The 16,292-nt window shown below is 41.7% G+C and overlaps 1 protein-coding gene across 1 annotated transcript in view; it reads left to right on the forward strand.

Moving 5' to 3' along the window:
• The window catches only part of LOC111079620 (chaoptin), a 49,233-nt gene that overhangs the window by 20,771 nt on the left and 12,170 nt on the right, over positions 1–16,292 (forward strand). Inside the window, 1 exon segment of the mRNA XM_041592456.1 lies at positions 9,469–9,773. Coding sequence (XP_041448390.1) covers positions 9,470–9,773 — 304 coding nt within the window. The 5' untranslated portion in view covers position 9,469.

A 16,292-nucleotide genomic window follows, 5' to 3' on the forward strand; every position in this document is an offset into this window, starting at 1 on the left:
CGGCTGGCAGGACGGGGAAGGCAGGCAATCGAGCGAGTTGCCAGCTGTAATTATAGATGATTTGAATAATTCAATGCCCAGAATGCCGCCCCGACGTCAGCCCCGCGACCGCCAGCTCGTGTCGCGTTTTGTTTACGCAATTAATTGTGCGGCAGTGTGTCCCGGCGAAACACAACAGCAGAGGCCCCAACAGTGGGCTGGATATTGGTGGAAAATTCAAGAAAATTAAGGGCTATTTTCTAGAATTTAAATATGTAGTCTTAGGTGATTTTTAATTGAGGGAATCATTGAGTCAAAGGTCCAACGAAAAGGCTTAGAAATATCCTGCATAGCTGGGACTTACCCTCGGGCCTGAAAGCTGAGTGAATATTCTGCTATAATTCCAATGTAATAATAATTGAACTCCAATATAATAATAATTTAATAGAAGAAAGTATTTTGGGCTATTACTTCGTAGATTAAAGTTTGTGCCATTATCACACAAATATAATTCATTTATTATTTAGTTGTTTCTTCATTTAGCCACTAATTATCCTTCCTTTCTTCATTAATTACTTGTGGTTTCCCGCTGTCATTATTTATGTGTAATTTCTAATGCTTTTGCCGTACCACTGTGCCCTCGAACGGGTTGCTTGGTCATCATTCGTTTGTCGGCCTCAACTTTCTGCTTCTGCACAGTCATTTGCTTGATAAGCATTGAATATACATACATACATACACTCATACATATGTACGTACATTCAAAGCTGCTACAAAGAGACGCAGTGGGACACCAACCACGCCCACCACACGACATGACACGCTTCGTTGGGGGGGGCTAAGTTCAAGTCTCTCTCTCCTTCCCCTCTGCTGTTTCCCGTGGATAGTTTTGCGCCTGTGTCGTTCATAAGCAATTCATGTGTTTTCCGTAAACACTTCAATTTAATTTTAGTGGCGCGGGGCGCGAAATTGCTGCTAAATTATTGAGTGAAAGAATTATTAGAGCCCGCCAACGCGAAAGAGTTGCCAAAGTTGATGAAAGCGTTCTACCTGGCCACAGGGATTTTCAAATTCAGCTGCAAAATGGGATTTGGGATTAGGGGAGCTGAGAGCTGGTGGCACGCACCAGAGCCTGGGCAAGGCAGGTGTGAAATTGTTGAGGGCATAAATTATTTCCAAGTCTCTCTTTTGGGGTAGGTCTAAGACCATCCATCCAAGAATATCTATCTGTGGATCCTAAAGGTACATTACTTTAAATAAATATTTCTGTCTATTCTCATACCTGTTGCCTAACTGCACTCTAAATATTCGATATACCAAACTTCAGCCAAGAGTAGAACTGTTACCATTTAGCTAGAGAGTTTTTCCAAGCTGTTGCAATCAGGTTTCAAGTTCAGGTGCGAATGGGATTGCCACTGGGACCGGGACCGGGACCGGGACCTGCCGTCACGACTTGGGAAATTGTCTAGGTTTCTTTTTTTTTTTTTGTCTTCCTCGCCCACCTATCTGCGGGGGAGCGCCCCCCCCCCTGGCACATAATTGCGGCAAGTCGAAGATAAATTACCCAAACTCAAAACTTTGACCTAAGCGCCGTTTCCGTGAGTAAGATTAATGATGCGGCAATTGCCAACAGCCAACAGTTCTCTCCTCCTCCAGCCCCATGCCCCATGCCACATGCCCCATGAAACGGCCGGCACACAACTATCACAGCAACTCGACAACTTTATGGGATTTGAATCAAGGGTTGTACTCCAGGTTTTTCGGTGGGAGGGTGGTGGCGTGAAGTGAAGGATGGACCGACCCGAACCGTTTCCCTGGGGCGAGGCGCACGGGAAGGCAAACAACATAATAATTTCAACAGCAGGCAACTATAAGAGTGAGGCGTGGAAGTAGGAGAAGGAAGCGCCACATGTGGCGACCCCTGTGGCCAGCCCACTTGCCTTACCCCCTGCCCACTTAGGTGCGAATGGGTGCATATTTATGGATACAGATACTGAGATACTCAGCAGAAAAGATACATTTATTGCTATGCCATAAACTTTGAGTAATAAATTTTATTTTTATTGTTCTGACTGACTCCCGTTGACTGACTGACTGGCTGGTTGGCTGACTGGCTGGCTGACTGGCTGGCTGGCAAATCGGGTTCAGAGTTTGAGTTTCAGCAAAGAAATCACCTTGCTAAGGAGTGTGCCAGTGCCAGTGGCAGGAGGAGGAGGTGAAGCAGGGGGTACACTGCCAAATTGGCATATTTATGACCCAACGCCAGTTTCAGCGGAAGGCGCTGCCAAAATAGCAAAAAAGGCGATAAACGATAAACGACACTTGAATGAACTGACTGTACTTTGGGATATGTGAGTGGTGGTGGTGAGTGCGACAGATGAGTGTGTGTGTGTGTGTGGTGTGTGCGAGTGCATCTTGGAGTGTGCGTGTGTGTGATTTATATATGGCCAAGCAATTGTAGCCAATCCCTTCTGGAGGAGGCTAACATATTTTTTAGAGCGCCAGACAAGATGAATGTATCTTAAAGTTTGCGCCGCTCCGCTAATGGTTTCATAAAACCCAATCCCGTTGCATACATATGCACGAGTACGTGTATGCGTCTGTGTGCAAGTCAAGCAAGCGCCCAAAAAGATGGATCGTTTTGCATCTGTCAAGGTGAGATATGGTAGAGTAGGCGGTAGAGACTGCCACACACATTTCGAAGTAGTTCAGTGGAGCAGCTAAAAAGGGATTCAATAATGCGAAATTGGTAAAATACAAAAAATAAATAATTTGTAGGTTTTTGGATGTATAGCAATGCAGTTAGGAATGGAGTTAACAGACATGTGGGGCATAACGTATGCGTATCATGTATAGTCTTCCCTTGTAGAGATGTGTTCGTTGCTGGCCACTCCATAGATGTGTTTTAATTCTTTCTTTATTTAATGCAGTTTTAACTTTAAGTTATTTATATTATTATTATTATTTAATGAAGTTTTAGCTTAACTTATTTAAATTACAGCTATCTCGTCTGTTCATTCCTTTAGGCACAGAGCACAGAGCTTCTCTTGTATCCCCTTCGGTATGCGCTCTTAGCCTATACTAGACTGTCCCTATCGATAGCTGGTTACTCGCTTGCAAAAGGGTTGCTAAACCTACAGACATGAATAGACAAAATATTCCCCGTACACACTTTTGTAGTATTTTTTTTTTCAGTTTTTTAAACATTTGGCTGCAAAAAGATTGAATTTTTTTAATTTTCCTTCCAAGAGATATTTAAATAAGAAAATTTGTCTGCTAAGCTGAGGTTTCCGCCTTGTCTAGTCATATCCGTAATTTTTTCTACAATAAATATCCGCCCCATAAGAAAGTAAAATTAATCTCAGCACCCACAATCGATATGTTCCCGAACAGAAAACAAATCTGGCAGGGTGTTGTCATATAAATATAAATGCCATATAAAAATATAAACGAACCACAGATAATAGCTAATACATATTCCCGCAACAATAATCACTGAGAATTATTCATATCATAACTTGGTTACACACACATTTTGAGCCTTACCCATGACTGCATAAAGAGGCTTTCCCCTCCACTCCACCGTAGCCCTTAGCCCCTCGAGTTATCGTAATATTGTTACTATCCGGAAAATCCTACGCCCTTGGTAATCCTACGCCCAGCAACGCACACAAAAAACTGTACTATAAATAGGGAAAAGCATTTCCCTAACGCCCAAACGCTTTAGCCCCAGCCCAGCGGAAGCAGGAAGCAAAAAACAAAAGCAAACAGTTTTCGGTAACTTTTTCGGGTATAGTTTGGGGGGAGTGGGGGCGGGCTAAACCTTAATTGACTTGACGCCGATTAACTGAAATGTATCTTCAAGATACATACATATATGTAGGAATACACCACATACATAATACACATATACATATATAGGAGTATTTATGTATGCTACTTGTACGCTCGTAAAACCAGAGGCCACACCTCTCTACCTCTGCACCTGCCAGCACAAAGGCAACCTCAGACAACCTCTTTCATGTTTGGCTGCGTTAAATACACGCTAACAGTTTGTTAAGTTCGTTTAAAGTTTTGATCCCCCCGCCTGAGCGGCGGCTTTAAAATTATTTTATATTTTGTTTTTTTTTTTCTGTTTTGTTTTTTGGTGCGGCGAAAAAGCTCTGCCTCAGCCGTAACGTGGCAAATGCAACAGCCAGGAGATAGCAGCTCCTGGAAGCCGCTGGTAGCAGCTTATGGGCTAAATTTAAAACCCACATCCTCACATATGTATCCAGGATACATACAGCAGAGCAGCACGGGGAATGGAATGGTGGCAGGCAACTTACATATGTTATTATCGCACAAACTCGCAAATTTTCGCCAGAAAGTGGAAAATTGCGGTGCGAGGCGGAGCAGAGGCAAGGCTCTGCCAACGACTCCCCAATGAATGCTACGCTTTTTTTTTCTGCTGCTTCACAGTCAGTTCAGAGCCAGAGCAACTGCACGGAACGGGGCAAGAGAGCGAGTGAGTGAGAAATCCCTAAAGGAGGACGCTCATCATATTTATCCTGGTGCTGTGTCCAGGACTGTCCTGCTGTTTGTTTTGCAGCTCGTTGACATTTCATGTCACTGTGTCACCGACATAAAAAATTAAAAGTATAAAAATGATGCACAGACCTCTGTGATCCAACCGCCCCATCCACCCCAGCACCTTCCACAGACCACACCGACACGGACCGAGCGAGGCGACTCTGCAGCTCTGTTTGGGGCAAATCGCTGGCATTATATGCGTAATAAAAACTTGTGGTCTGCTTGCCTGGCTGGCTTGCCTGACTGCCTTCGTGCCGCTTGTTGACCTTTTCGTGGCAGTCAACTCCAGTATCTCCCTTTCCATCTACTGTCTCGCTCTCTCTCTCTCTCTCTCTCTCTCTCTGTGTCTGTTGAATGAGGCAAGATGATGGCCCCAAAGGCTAAGGGAGTGTCGGATGCAGAGGAAGGACACTTTATTGTGTAGTTTGCTCTTTGGCATACTCTTAAAATGCAGGAAAAGGGCTAAAAAATGTATGTATCGGATATTTTATGGGTATTATCAAATGAATGAATAATGAGCTGTACATATGTACATGCATATGTATATACGAATATGTAAAGTATTTACAGTGAGGTTTAAAGATTTCCAGCTTTGATTCGTCAAGAATTATTTATTGTGTGCACTTGAAGTTTCCCTAATTTTAACTGAAAAAGTTTTGAAAATATACAAATTTGAAATTAACATACAAATTATAATATCAAAAAACATTTTGCATATATTTTTCCAGTGGTTAGGCTATGCGAAAGAGCAGATGTCAAGTGCTTTAGGAACTTTCAACAAATTTCAGCTTTAAGTGCAGATCCCAAAATCGAGTACTACAATTGCTGAACAAGCTGCGCTCAATATTTAGTTGTGCTTTTAGCTTTAACTAATCTTCAGAAATGCAACTAAATTTTAAACGAAATATCCATTGAAATATTATGAGCTCTGAACAATTATCTGCATTAGAAACAATTCCTTGAAATTTCTAAAAATGTTCTACTACAAAATCAACGTTCCATGGAATGTGCTCTGTGGCTTTGGCTTTGCCTTTAACTATGCATATTCTAAGTCTGCAAATTAATATATAACTATATAGTTTTCGCTTCATACTCAAATCCCTAGCTGCCATACAAACCTTTCCCATTTGAAGAGCATCTAAAATTCAACTAAACTTGACTTACTTTCTGTTTAAAACAGTTTGGTTTTTTTTTTTTTTGTGCTGCTTTTTTTCTGTAAAAAAGTTTCTGTCGGACAAGGTTTGAGGGTCAGATGGAAGCCGTCTGTCGTCCGCATTGCCCGCATCTGCTGGGGTGTCCCTCAGCTTGGGGGCGTGTGTGCGTGACAGGCGTCGCTCCTGACTGTCTCTAGACCCCTAAGCACCCACAACCACACCCACACCCACTCTTGCCAGCCGGGTCCTACTTTTAGCCCCCTCCATGACCTGCTGCTGCTGCTGCTGCTGCTGCTGCTGTGTTCTTGGCCCAGAGCGTTGCCTGTTTGCTGCCCGTCTGTCAGCCAACAAGTTAGTCATTTGCCGTATCAAACAAAAAATACAAAAAAAATACAAAAATAAAACGCAAATAAAAAACTTTTACGACATATTTATCTTTTTCGTTTTTATTTTGCTCGTCCGTCCATCCATTCAGCATCCTGACTTCTTCGACTTTGTCGATGTTTTGTATGTTTTGTGGAAGGTGCACACAAAGGTGGGATGCGACGCACTCAACTGTGTGATGTATCATTTGTTTTACATGGTCAAAGGAAAATACTTCGATTTGTCACCATCGGTGACTGGGCTGTGGACTGTGCTGTGTGCTCTGTGCTGTGCTTTCATAATGAAAAACAATCAGCCAGAGTGGCGGGCGGCAAATGGAAAAGATCATCTGATTGGTTTTTCCACCCCCGCGCCCCCTTCTCACATCGTGGGCGAAATACGGCAAATGACAGGCGAAAGATTAAGTAAAATGTCTGCGATTTGTTCAAATGGATTTATTTATCGAAATTTATATGCAATATTCGCGTGGGTCAATCGGTTATTCCACCATATATTTAAATATCCTTTGGCTAGGCTAAAGCCAAGGCCTTGGGTAGCGCTGCAGTGGGATCATCTTGAGTCACATTCGGTTCCATGGGCTGCTCGATTTCTCGATGACTGTCATCAGTCCAATGATCGATGGACAACGCTTCTCGTCTCGCGAGACTTTTTTGTGGGGACATCCTCTGTATTTTTAGAGACTGAACCCTTGGGGCTGGCATACTCTGGTGTCCCCGAGCTTTACAGCTCGAGCTGCCTTGGCTCGATCTCAGACGCACGAGGCTTTGTTCCTTTGTTTGAACCAGAACATTTGGGTCGATAGATTAAGTGTGTAGAAGACGTCTCTTTCCACTGAGAGTGCTTCCCTGTCGCTTACCAAAAGTCATTCCACAGAATTAAATATTAATATGACTAAGTACTGACCAAGAGTAAAGTGCATGATGATATTGTGCGTTGTGCTTCAGCAGATTATTTTGTATTTTAAGCTAACTCTTAAAAAAAAATAAATAAATAGTAATATAAATAAATAAAAAAATAAAATAAATAATGAAATAAATAAATAAAAAAATAAAATAAAATAAATCTAGCAGAAGCTCAAGTACAAAATTTAAAACTTTTCCTACCATAATTGGCTTGGCACTTGAAAATTGAGGAATTGATTTTTTAGTGCTGCTAAAGGCTGAAATCTATTCCCTGTAAGACTTATATTCCCTCTTATTTTCATATTCAAATAAGCCAATACGCTCTTCTGGCCAAGTTCTGTGTCCTGCCCTTTGATGTGGCACTCAAACAGCCAGGGCGGCTTATCCCCTATTATTATTTCCGTTCCACAGCCACCGCCGCTGCTCTGCTTTGAAGCATATTTTATTAATCTTCCCATATATATATATATATATATCTAATAGCATATATTTTACTTATTCCAACAAAAACTTTGAGGCGACTTGAAATAACTTACGGATTTTTCGGATAATATATGAAAATGGGGGGGGGGGGGATTGGGCGCATGGCTAAGGGCTGAATGACGGCGGTTTTTGGTGGCTCTCGGCTGGGCTCTCTGTTATATTTTTCGACGCTAGTTTTATGGCTGGTCGTAATGTGCACAGGTACCCGTACCCACACTCGAACACACACTGGCAAGGTAAACCGCCGGGAGTCTTAAAGCTCAACAATCGTGCTAATGGGCCGTACTCGTCCTCGTCCTTCGCCCTTCATACTGCCTGTCGCTGCCGATGTCGTCGTCGTCGTCGTCGGCGTCGGCGTTACTGGTGCGGTAGGCCAAAGCCAAAGCCAAAAGTTTTTATTTGTTATTATATACTTTGGCGTGTCAAATAAACATCACACATCTAGCGTACATGAAACATGTTTTATATGCGACTTCACTCCATGGCTGTGAAGGCAGGCGCCTCCTGTTCCTGTCCCACACCGCACCGCACCACACCGTACGTCGTACGTGTTGTGGTTGCGCACTTTCCTTCCATTCTTTCGGCCCTTTTTTAAGGCTAGGCATATGCCATATGTGTGCGAAAGCCTGACAGAGAGCCAGCCATATATACCCTTGCAGGCAGTGTGTGACAGAGAGAGAGAGATAGAGTCCTAGTGTGTCACACGACTGCGGCTCATTTGCATGAGTTGTCGCAGGCTTTTAGTCGAAAACTTCCTCCGTCGTTCGTTGTGTCGCGAGTCGTGGCGGGGCGGGGCGGCGGAGAGCAGAGGTTGCTTTAGCAAAAATATCTACATTGGTTCAACAGTATTTAAAATACAATTAAAGCCACGTTAATTGGCATTATGCGCTCAGAAAATGGGTTTGTTTATGCTTTTGTAAAGTTGTTACCACATTTTGATCCTTAAATTTCATAAATTTCACACTAATTAAAGATAACAGGGAATATAATGTTTCATAGCTGATAAAAGGTAATGGAACATCGAAAGACATGAAGAGTGATCGTACAAAAAAACGATCTACTTTTGAAATATATAAGCAAAAAATTATTTAATTTATTTCTTAATTAAATTTAATTTTAAATAAATATTTATGTTAGAAATAGAAGAGATACAATTAAATTAAATTGCATTGATGAAAACTGAGTATTAAAGAAGCTTTAATAACACTAGTCAACACGAGAATTAGGCTGGGCCAAAATTACTTTTTCTTATAGATTTCGGGGCTTACAAATTTTTACCGAATTATGGTTTTTTTTATGGTTTCGTTTTTTTTTAAAGAATTTTTTAAAATCTGGTATTTTTTTAATGTTTTTTTTTCAGAGGTAGTGCTTCTATTTTTCACATAACTTAAGTATCTTATATCTGGTTGCATGGAACTTTGTAAAGTACTAGAAACATTTTTAAATCCCGAAATCTATCAGAAAAAGTCATTTTGGTTCACAGCCTAAATAAAAAGTTAAATTTTGTTGAGTAGTAATTGTCGTGCTTTTTCAACACTGGCATTTATGTTGATTTCTGCCACTCTTCTCGCAGCATTTCCGTCCCTTATTTCTCACTCTTTCTGCTAAGCATTGCCCACACCAACACCAACTGCTGTGTGCAATGGCATGGTGTGGAATATTTTTTTTCTGAGATTATTTTTCTATAAACCAAAACCACTGTGCACGTTTGATGCGTGTGGACTAACGTTAATTTTATGCCATTTCATTTGCTTTCGCTTTCGAAACGTGTGATTTATGCAAAGCAGCAACAAATAAACAAATGCCTGAGGGCCAAGGCAAAGGTGTCTCTCTACACTCTGAATTCATGTGCTCCATGTGCTACAAAATGCCAAAAAGAAAAAAAATATATATGATGAAAATGTCTTCTTTAAGGCACTCTCTCTCACACTACTCCTACCCTACTCCAAGTATATATTTAAAGCACTCATTCTTCAATTTTCTTTTGCTTACAGCATGCAGCTGTACCTAGTGCTGATCTCCTGTCTGGTGAGCTCAACGCACTGCTGGCAGTTCGATGGCGGAGGTCAGCGATGGTCGAGGAATACGGCCAGGGTGCTGGCACGAGGACCACCGCCGCCATTACCGCCCGGAGGCGGAGGCGGAGGCCGAGGATCGGCGGCATTGTTGGGCTCCCAGCAGCAGGACATACTCTATGCCTGTCCACTCAACTCGATGTGCCAGTGCGCCGGGCTGCCCAACGAGACCAGCACACTGATTGAGATTAATTGCAACGAGGTGGCACTGTACAAGTTTCCAGGTAAGAGACAGGACACGAGACACCACTCCACAAGCTCCCCCCTCCCCCACCATTCTTCATGCCACACGTGAGTGTCTGTGCAGCGCCTGTCAATGTGTGTTCGTCCCCACCCACCCCTTCGAGCTTCGAGCTGGTCTCGCCTCTTATTTATGTGGCAAATATTTTCATTGCCAGTTGGTCATAAATTGCCTTGGCCACACAGCCCACAATGAAAGGACTTTTCGCCTGGCTGCCAATCTCACTCATTCCTCCCTCCTCGCCGCCCCATTTGGGCCTGCTGCCGCCTCGATGGTGTCCCTTTGTCACCCGTCCATTGCTTTGTGTTTTTCCGCTTCTGTTCTGCCCTGCAGCGGGAAAAATGTAATTTTTTAATGAAGCCTCAAACGGCTTTGTCCTGGTCCCACAAACAAAATGAAATCTTACATTTAAGTTTGCCAATTAGTTGTAAAAATAAAGTTTTATTTCATTTTATTTCTTTCTGTGGCCGACTGTCTGCACTGCTCTGCTTGCCCGCCAGTCGGTTTGTCGCTCTTTCTGGTTTTTGTGTGCCTTTTGGGGCAAAGTTCTGTAACGATTGCTGTGGCAAATTCCACGCTAATTTTGTTAGTTTTTATACCCAGTATTTGTAGTGGATGTGGGTATGATTTATATTTGATTGGCAGCAGAAAAGACAGAGAGAGATGTGCCTTATATTTCTACTTCTAGAATTATTAGAATTATATTTTTTATGAGTTTTTATTTTCATTTTCCCAACCCTATATTTTCATTGTGAGAGTTCCCTGATCTGATCCGACTATATAAGTTATATAAATAAATTTAAAAAAATATAAATTATAAAGAGTTTTTTCTCCTTCAACTTATTGTGCACGCCCCATAGCAGGTATCACCTAGTCGCAACACTCTACGTCAGCATTATTATATGCTTTTTTTTTAAGTAATGAATGAATGGCAAGTTTCCATAGTTCCATTGTCATTTTCCCCATTTCCAATTCCAGCCACAAAAATGTTGCCCATTGCTGCGGCTTCCCTGCCATCGCTTTGCTCTTTTCTCTCGCTGTATCTCTGGCCCTCTGTGTGTGAGATTCTCTCGTGTTGAAATTATTAGCATTCTACCTTCTGATGTTTCTTTTCTTCGGCAATACTTCTCGGAACAACTGTGACACGCCCACAGAGTCCACAGAGACGTCCGTTTGGTTTTTTTTTTTTTTGGAAAAAAAGTTACCGAAAAAAGTTGAAAAAAATAAAAATAAATAAATAAAAATAAGAGGAAACAAAATAATAAACAAAGTTGTTGACTGGCAAAACACACACAAAAATTGCGCAGACATTGGCAGCACTCGGTACAGGAGGATGATGCGGGAGAGCAGAACGAACAAACGAAATACTATTGAAAAGTTTGTCTCTTGCTTGGAGGTTTTTCCCTCCCCCAAACCCCCCCGAGGAAAGTCAGCAAAGGAGTCGCCACTCCGCATTGGCAATTTATCCTTCGTTTCTTATGCAAAACTTTTCAATTGCATCTGCATTGGCATTTGCCTTAATGAAAAACTTTTAGATATTATGGATAATCAAATTAAAATTAATTATATGCCACAAATTGGTAGTGCTATATATTATTTGATACAAGCTTTGACGATGTAGCAGCACACTCAAATTATCATTTCTCAATTATCATTTTTAATGAGCAATTTTCGAATATGGGTAAAACACCAAAATCCAATTAATAAAATAACAAAAATTCTATACGAAGTCTGTATAGCATCCAAAAAATCAAATTCTTTACCATCTTCTTGTTCCACCCCACTCAAAATTCTACTTTAAATGAATTCAAGCAAATGTCTCCATTTGAATGCAAACAAAATATGTAGATATATCTATCTATATATATATATATGTACATATGTATATCTGTATATCTTGACGTTGATGGCGATGTCAACGACAACGATTGCATTCAAGCAGCAGAAGAAATGTTGCAGTTGGAAAACTTTTGGCAATTAGCAATTCTAATGCAAACGAAAAGAGAGAGAGAGAGAGAGAGTCAGACTCAGAGTCACACAGAGCAGAGAGAGCGAGAGAAAGAAAAATCATAGTTTTTTCTGTGCTATTTCCTACCCAGAAAACACTTTGGTTGACAGCCTGGCTAATTGCGTGCCACGGCCCCTGCCAACCGCCTTCGCCTCCGTCTCCGCCTCTACCACCGCTTTTGCCTTTGCCTCTGCCTCTGCCTTCTTCATCTTCTGCTCATCGAAGCGACTTCCTGGCTGGATGGCTGGCTGGTATGTCACCATGTGGTCCAGCAACCGACAAAAAAAAAAAAGGAAGCACAAATATGCACCCAGAAGCAGAAATACTCGTAGCAGCCACCAGGGGATGCGCCCCTCAATGACAAGTTGAAAAATTCATTAAAAATTCCCCAAAAAATATCTCTCTGTGCGTCTGTTTCTATGCCACACACACACACACACACACACACACATAGCAAATATGCAGAGGGTGCAGATTGGTCCTTTTAGTGCTGAGTATGTCCGTAATTTAATGTTGAATTTCTATTGTCCATTGCTCATGTGAAAGAATGGGGGCAAATGAACAAAAAAAAAAAAAAAAAAATAGATTCTGTTGCAATTTAGATTTATTTTTAATGTTTCATTTTAGGAACCTCCACCCACCCCTACTCCTTCCTCTCTCTTTCTCTCTCTCTGTGGGGTTCCATGCCTTGGGAATTTTCACGCTTGGCCAGAAGCATTTTGCTGAGAGGCCCAGAGGCCTGTTTGGGCTGGTTGCTGCCTGCTGCCTGCTGCTGCTGCTGCCCCTACGTTCTTCGATTCAGCCACAATTTTCCCTGCCCAAACTATTTTTCGTAGCAACCGAAAAACGAAAATGAACGTCGACAGTTTGCCCACATGCCGCACGTTTCCTGTGTCCTGTGTCATCCTCTTTTTTGTTGTTGCTGCCGCTGCTGCTGGTTGCTGGTTGTTGGCTGCTGGCTGCAGGACACAAACTATATGGATATAAATGGAAGCTTTCCTATTGCCAGGCTCTCTCTATGGTAGAGGGGGGCTGCTGTGCCCTGTCTTTAGCTGCCTTCCTGAATGCCTGGCCAAAACAATAACTTTTCAGCTGACGTAATCTTCATCAACACATACACACACACACACTCAGGGGGTGTGGTGAAGGGGGGGAGCTCTATGTTTTTTTTGTTAACCGAAGGGTTGCCTTTAGTTGAGGAATATGCAATAGAAATTGGTCCAATAGTAGACTCAAAATTCAACTATTCTACAGCCTTCGGAAACAGGTTCCATATCGTTTTGAGTGACTCTGCTTTTTCCATGCATAAATGCCATGAAATTGTTGGAAATTTCTGGGGAAAAATCATAATTAATTAGAAAATTAGAAGCCTTGAATATATATTAATTAACATTAATTAAAGTGCAGCTCATTCTTTAAGGGAACTAAACCCAGAACCTAAAGTAGATCAAGTAGTTACCCTGTGGCTAACTGTCACTGCTTTGTCAGCATTCAAACATTTTAATTTCATTTTATTTATTTTCTTCCTAAAATGATTGAATTAATGCTGAAACTCATCAATGTGGTCACTGTCTTTGGTATCTTCAGCTATTTGATCCTGAATGTACTCGTAGTATGGCAGGGGATAAGCTTCGATAAGCTTCGCCTGAACGCCTACGTGAGAGTGGAGACCCTTGGCTCGCAGGAGACTGAAGAGAGTGCACTGGCAAAGGAAAGTCGCAATAATACAAAAGACAACATCATTCAACGATGGTCGTGCAATAAGTTGATAGACTTTGATTAGCCACTTGAAAAATAATCTCAAGAAATGTCCACTTGTCGCTAACATTAAGTTGAAAGCGATAAACTAATTTTAAGCAATTGTTTTTCTGTCACTCAAATGAGCTTAAAGAATCTGCTTTATGGGTATAGATTTTTAATGCAAATAGAATAAATAGAAATGTGTGCTTGACAGCTGGCAAGACTTTATTATGTGTCGAAAATAATTGCATATACTCGTATTTCTTTTGCTGTTTGCTGTTTGCTGTTTGATTATTTATTTAAATTTCCTTCCCTTTAATGAAAATTGATGCTTCAATTAGGAAATATTTCTTTGACATTTGGCATTTGGCCATATCTCGTTGTGTGTCTAATTAATTTCCAAACAGAAATATAAGCTTTCCGTTATTGTGCAGACAGACAGTCAAAGTTTCTAATAAGAGTGCGCACATTTTAATACGAGCATGGCATATTATTTTAACTTTTGAGTTGTTTTTCCCTTGGCTTGTCATTCGATGCAGCAATTAGCAAAAATACTTTGAAAATCTGTGAATAATTCTTTTGCCACAACACAAATTATGTAAGAGTCAAGTCTGCCGCTGTGGTGGCTGGCAAATGTATTTACACTTAAATATTGGCTTTCAATTTTACTTCGTACTTTGTACAAAAAGGATTTAGTTACTTTATTAACGAGTCTGTAATAAAATTCGGCTTTATCGGTTTTCTTTTGGCTTCCGTTTGTTGCAATATTTTGTTGCAATATATTTTGTTGTTTGTATAATTATTTTGTTTCACTTTGATTTAATGCAAAGCCAAAGATATTTCTACAAAACTTTTGATGAGATAATTGTTGCATTTTCATGTGTCCACAGCTCGTTAGCCATTCCTCCTTAGATCTCCCTCACTCTCGCTCACTCTCCCTCTTTACGGACACTTTATTGTTTGTTTTTTGTTTTATTAACTTTTTTTCGCCCCAGGATATATATGGTTTATACATATACATACATACATACTGGCTCGGGGAAGTTGAATAAACACACTTGGGGCAAGTGACGCAAAACGAGAGACGAGCGAGCGTTGAACGTGAATGTTGAAACGTGAGGTGCGGGGGGGAGGGAGCACTACTGCTGTGGCTGCTACAGAGAATGGTCTTTGCCTGGCAGCAAGAGTAAATAAATAAATATGCTTGGCATTTTGTCAGAGAATTGACTTGAGGCCATAAAATACAAGCCAACGTACGATGGACGGGATGGTAACAACAGTGTCCAACAGTGGATCCATACACTCATTCCACCATTCCAGCAAGTCCACTCCACCCAGTTCCCCAGCCCCAGCCCCAAGTTCATTTCAGTTCTTGCCCCTTCAGGCAAACGGACTAGAAGTTTATTAACGCCATATGTGTTGTACTTGGTGTTGGTGTTGGTGTTGGTTCTTCGGGTTGGTTTGTCCACTCATAACAAAACACTGGCAACAACAGCTTAGATATGCAGACACACACACACCCCATATATATACGTACGTACGTATATGTGTATATAGCATATTCCTGTATGGATATATTGTAGTGGTTTTCACTTGCATGGGGATATACGCTGGCCACGTGCTTGCTGCTGCTGCTGCTGTTGCTGTTGCTGCTGCTATTGGGTCTTGGGGTCAGGGCGAGAGCGCACACGCGTGTCAACAGGGCGTATGATTAATATTGTATTAATATGCGATATGTAATTAAGATGTAAGCTGGTTCTGTTTTGTGCTTATATTACTGTTTGTAGGCGTTCATAACACACAAACACACACGTACACAATATATGTTTGTCGTTTGGGCGTACACATTGACAGGGTTTGGTGTGGTGTGGTGTGGTGCGGTGGGTGCTGAGGAAACCACAATTTAAAGGCCCTGTCAGCGATATGGATCTTGATCTTTGAGTTAAAGTACATCCATTTTGTGAACCTTGCGAAGTAACAATTAAATGGAGCAGCAGCATAACTTGTGTTAGATCGATGACGGGGGACAAGAAAACCTCTTTCTTGTGTGCAACAAATGATGAAAGTTCTACAACTAAATTAGAGTCTGATTTAGTTTGGTTTTTAGTCGCTGCAAAATTGACATCAAAGCCCCTCTGCTTCAGCCCATCTTGGCTGGGCGCTAACGAGCACTGTCCAAAGCAGAGCTCAGCGTCTCGAATGTCAATGAAAATGCTTTCATAATGAACAGCCTCCGCTCTACCAACCCATCCATCGAGGATATAAAAATCCTCTCTGTTACGCGGAGCAACTTTTGATTGTTTGAAATTAGTTTGTCTAATGAATAAATTCTTTAGAATTATTATTTAGGAGCCGAGCATCTGCTCATAAAAGAACTTTCAAACGGGTTTTAATGAATTACCCAGAATTGCCCCCCCTTCCTGTAGAGAGGTTCCTCAATTTTGATGTGACTCAAGCCGTGGTGGCGGCGGTGGTGAGGGGGGGGATGGGTTGCCCGGGGGAGACATCAACGCCGCAATTAAATTACGATTCGTTGAGCATGTGTTAATTAAACAGGGGCTACAGCAGCAGCAGCAACAGAGAGCAGCCCTACCGGGGAGTCCTTGGAGTGCCTGGCAGCGTGGATAGCGTGGTAGCTCTCAAAGGAATTGGTCACCCAAGGCGAGTCCTCTCATGAAATTGGAACTCCTGACAAACGAACAAACACACACACGCACACACAGCTACAGACAGACACATTCCGGACTAGAGGAC

This window comes from Drosophila obscura, unplaced genomic scaffold, assembly GCF_018151105.1.
Source record: "Drosophila obscura isolate BZ-5 IFL unplaced genomic scaffold, ASM1815110v1 contig_179, whole genome shotgun sequence".
NCBI classification, from domain to species: Eukaryota; Metazoa; Arthropoda; class Insecta; order Diptera; family Drosophilidae; genus Drosophila; species Drosophila obscura.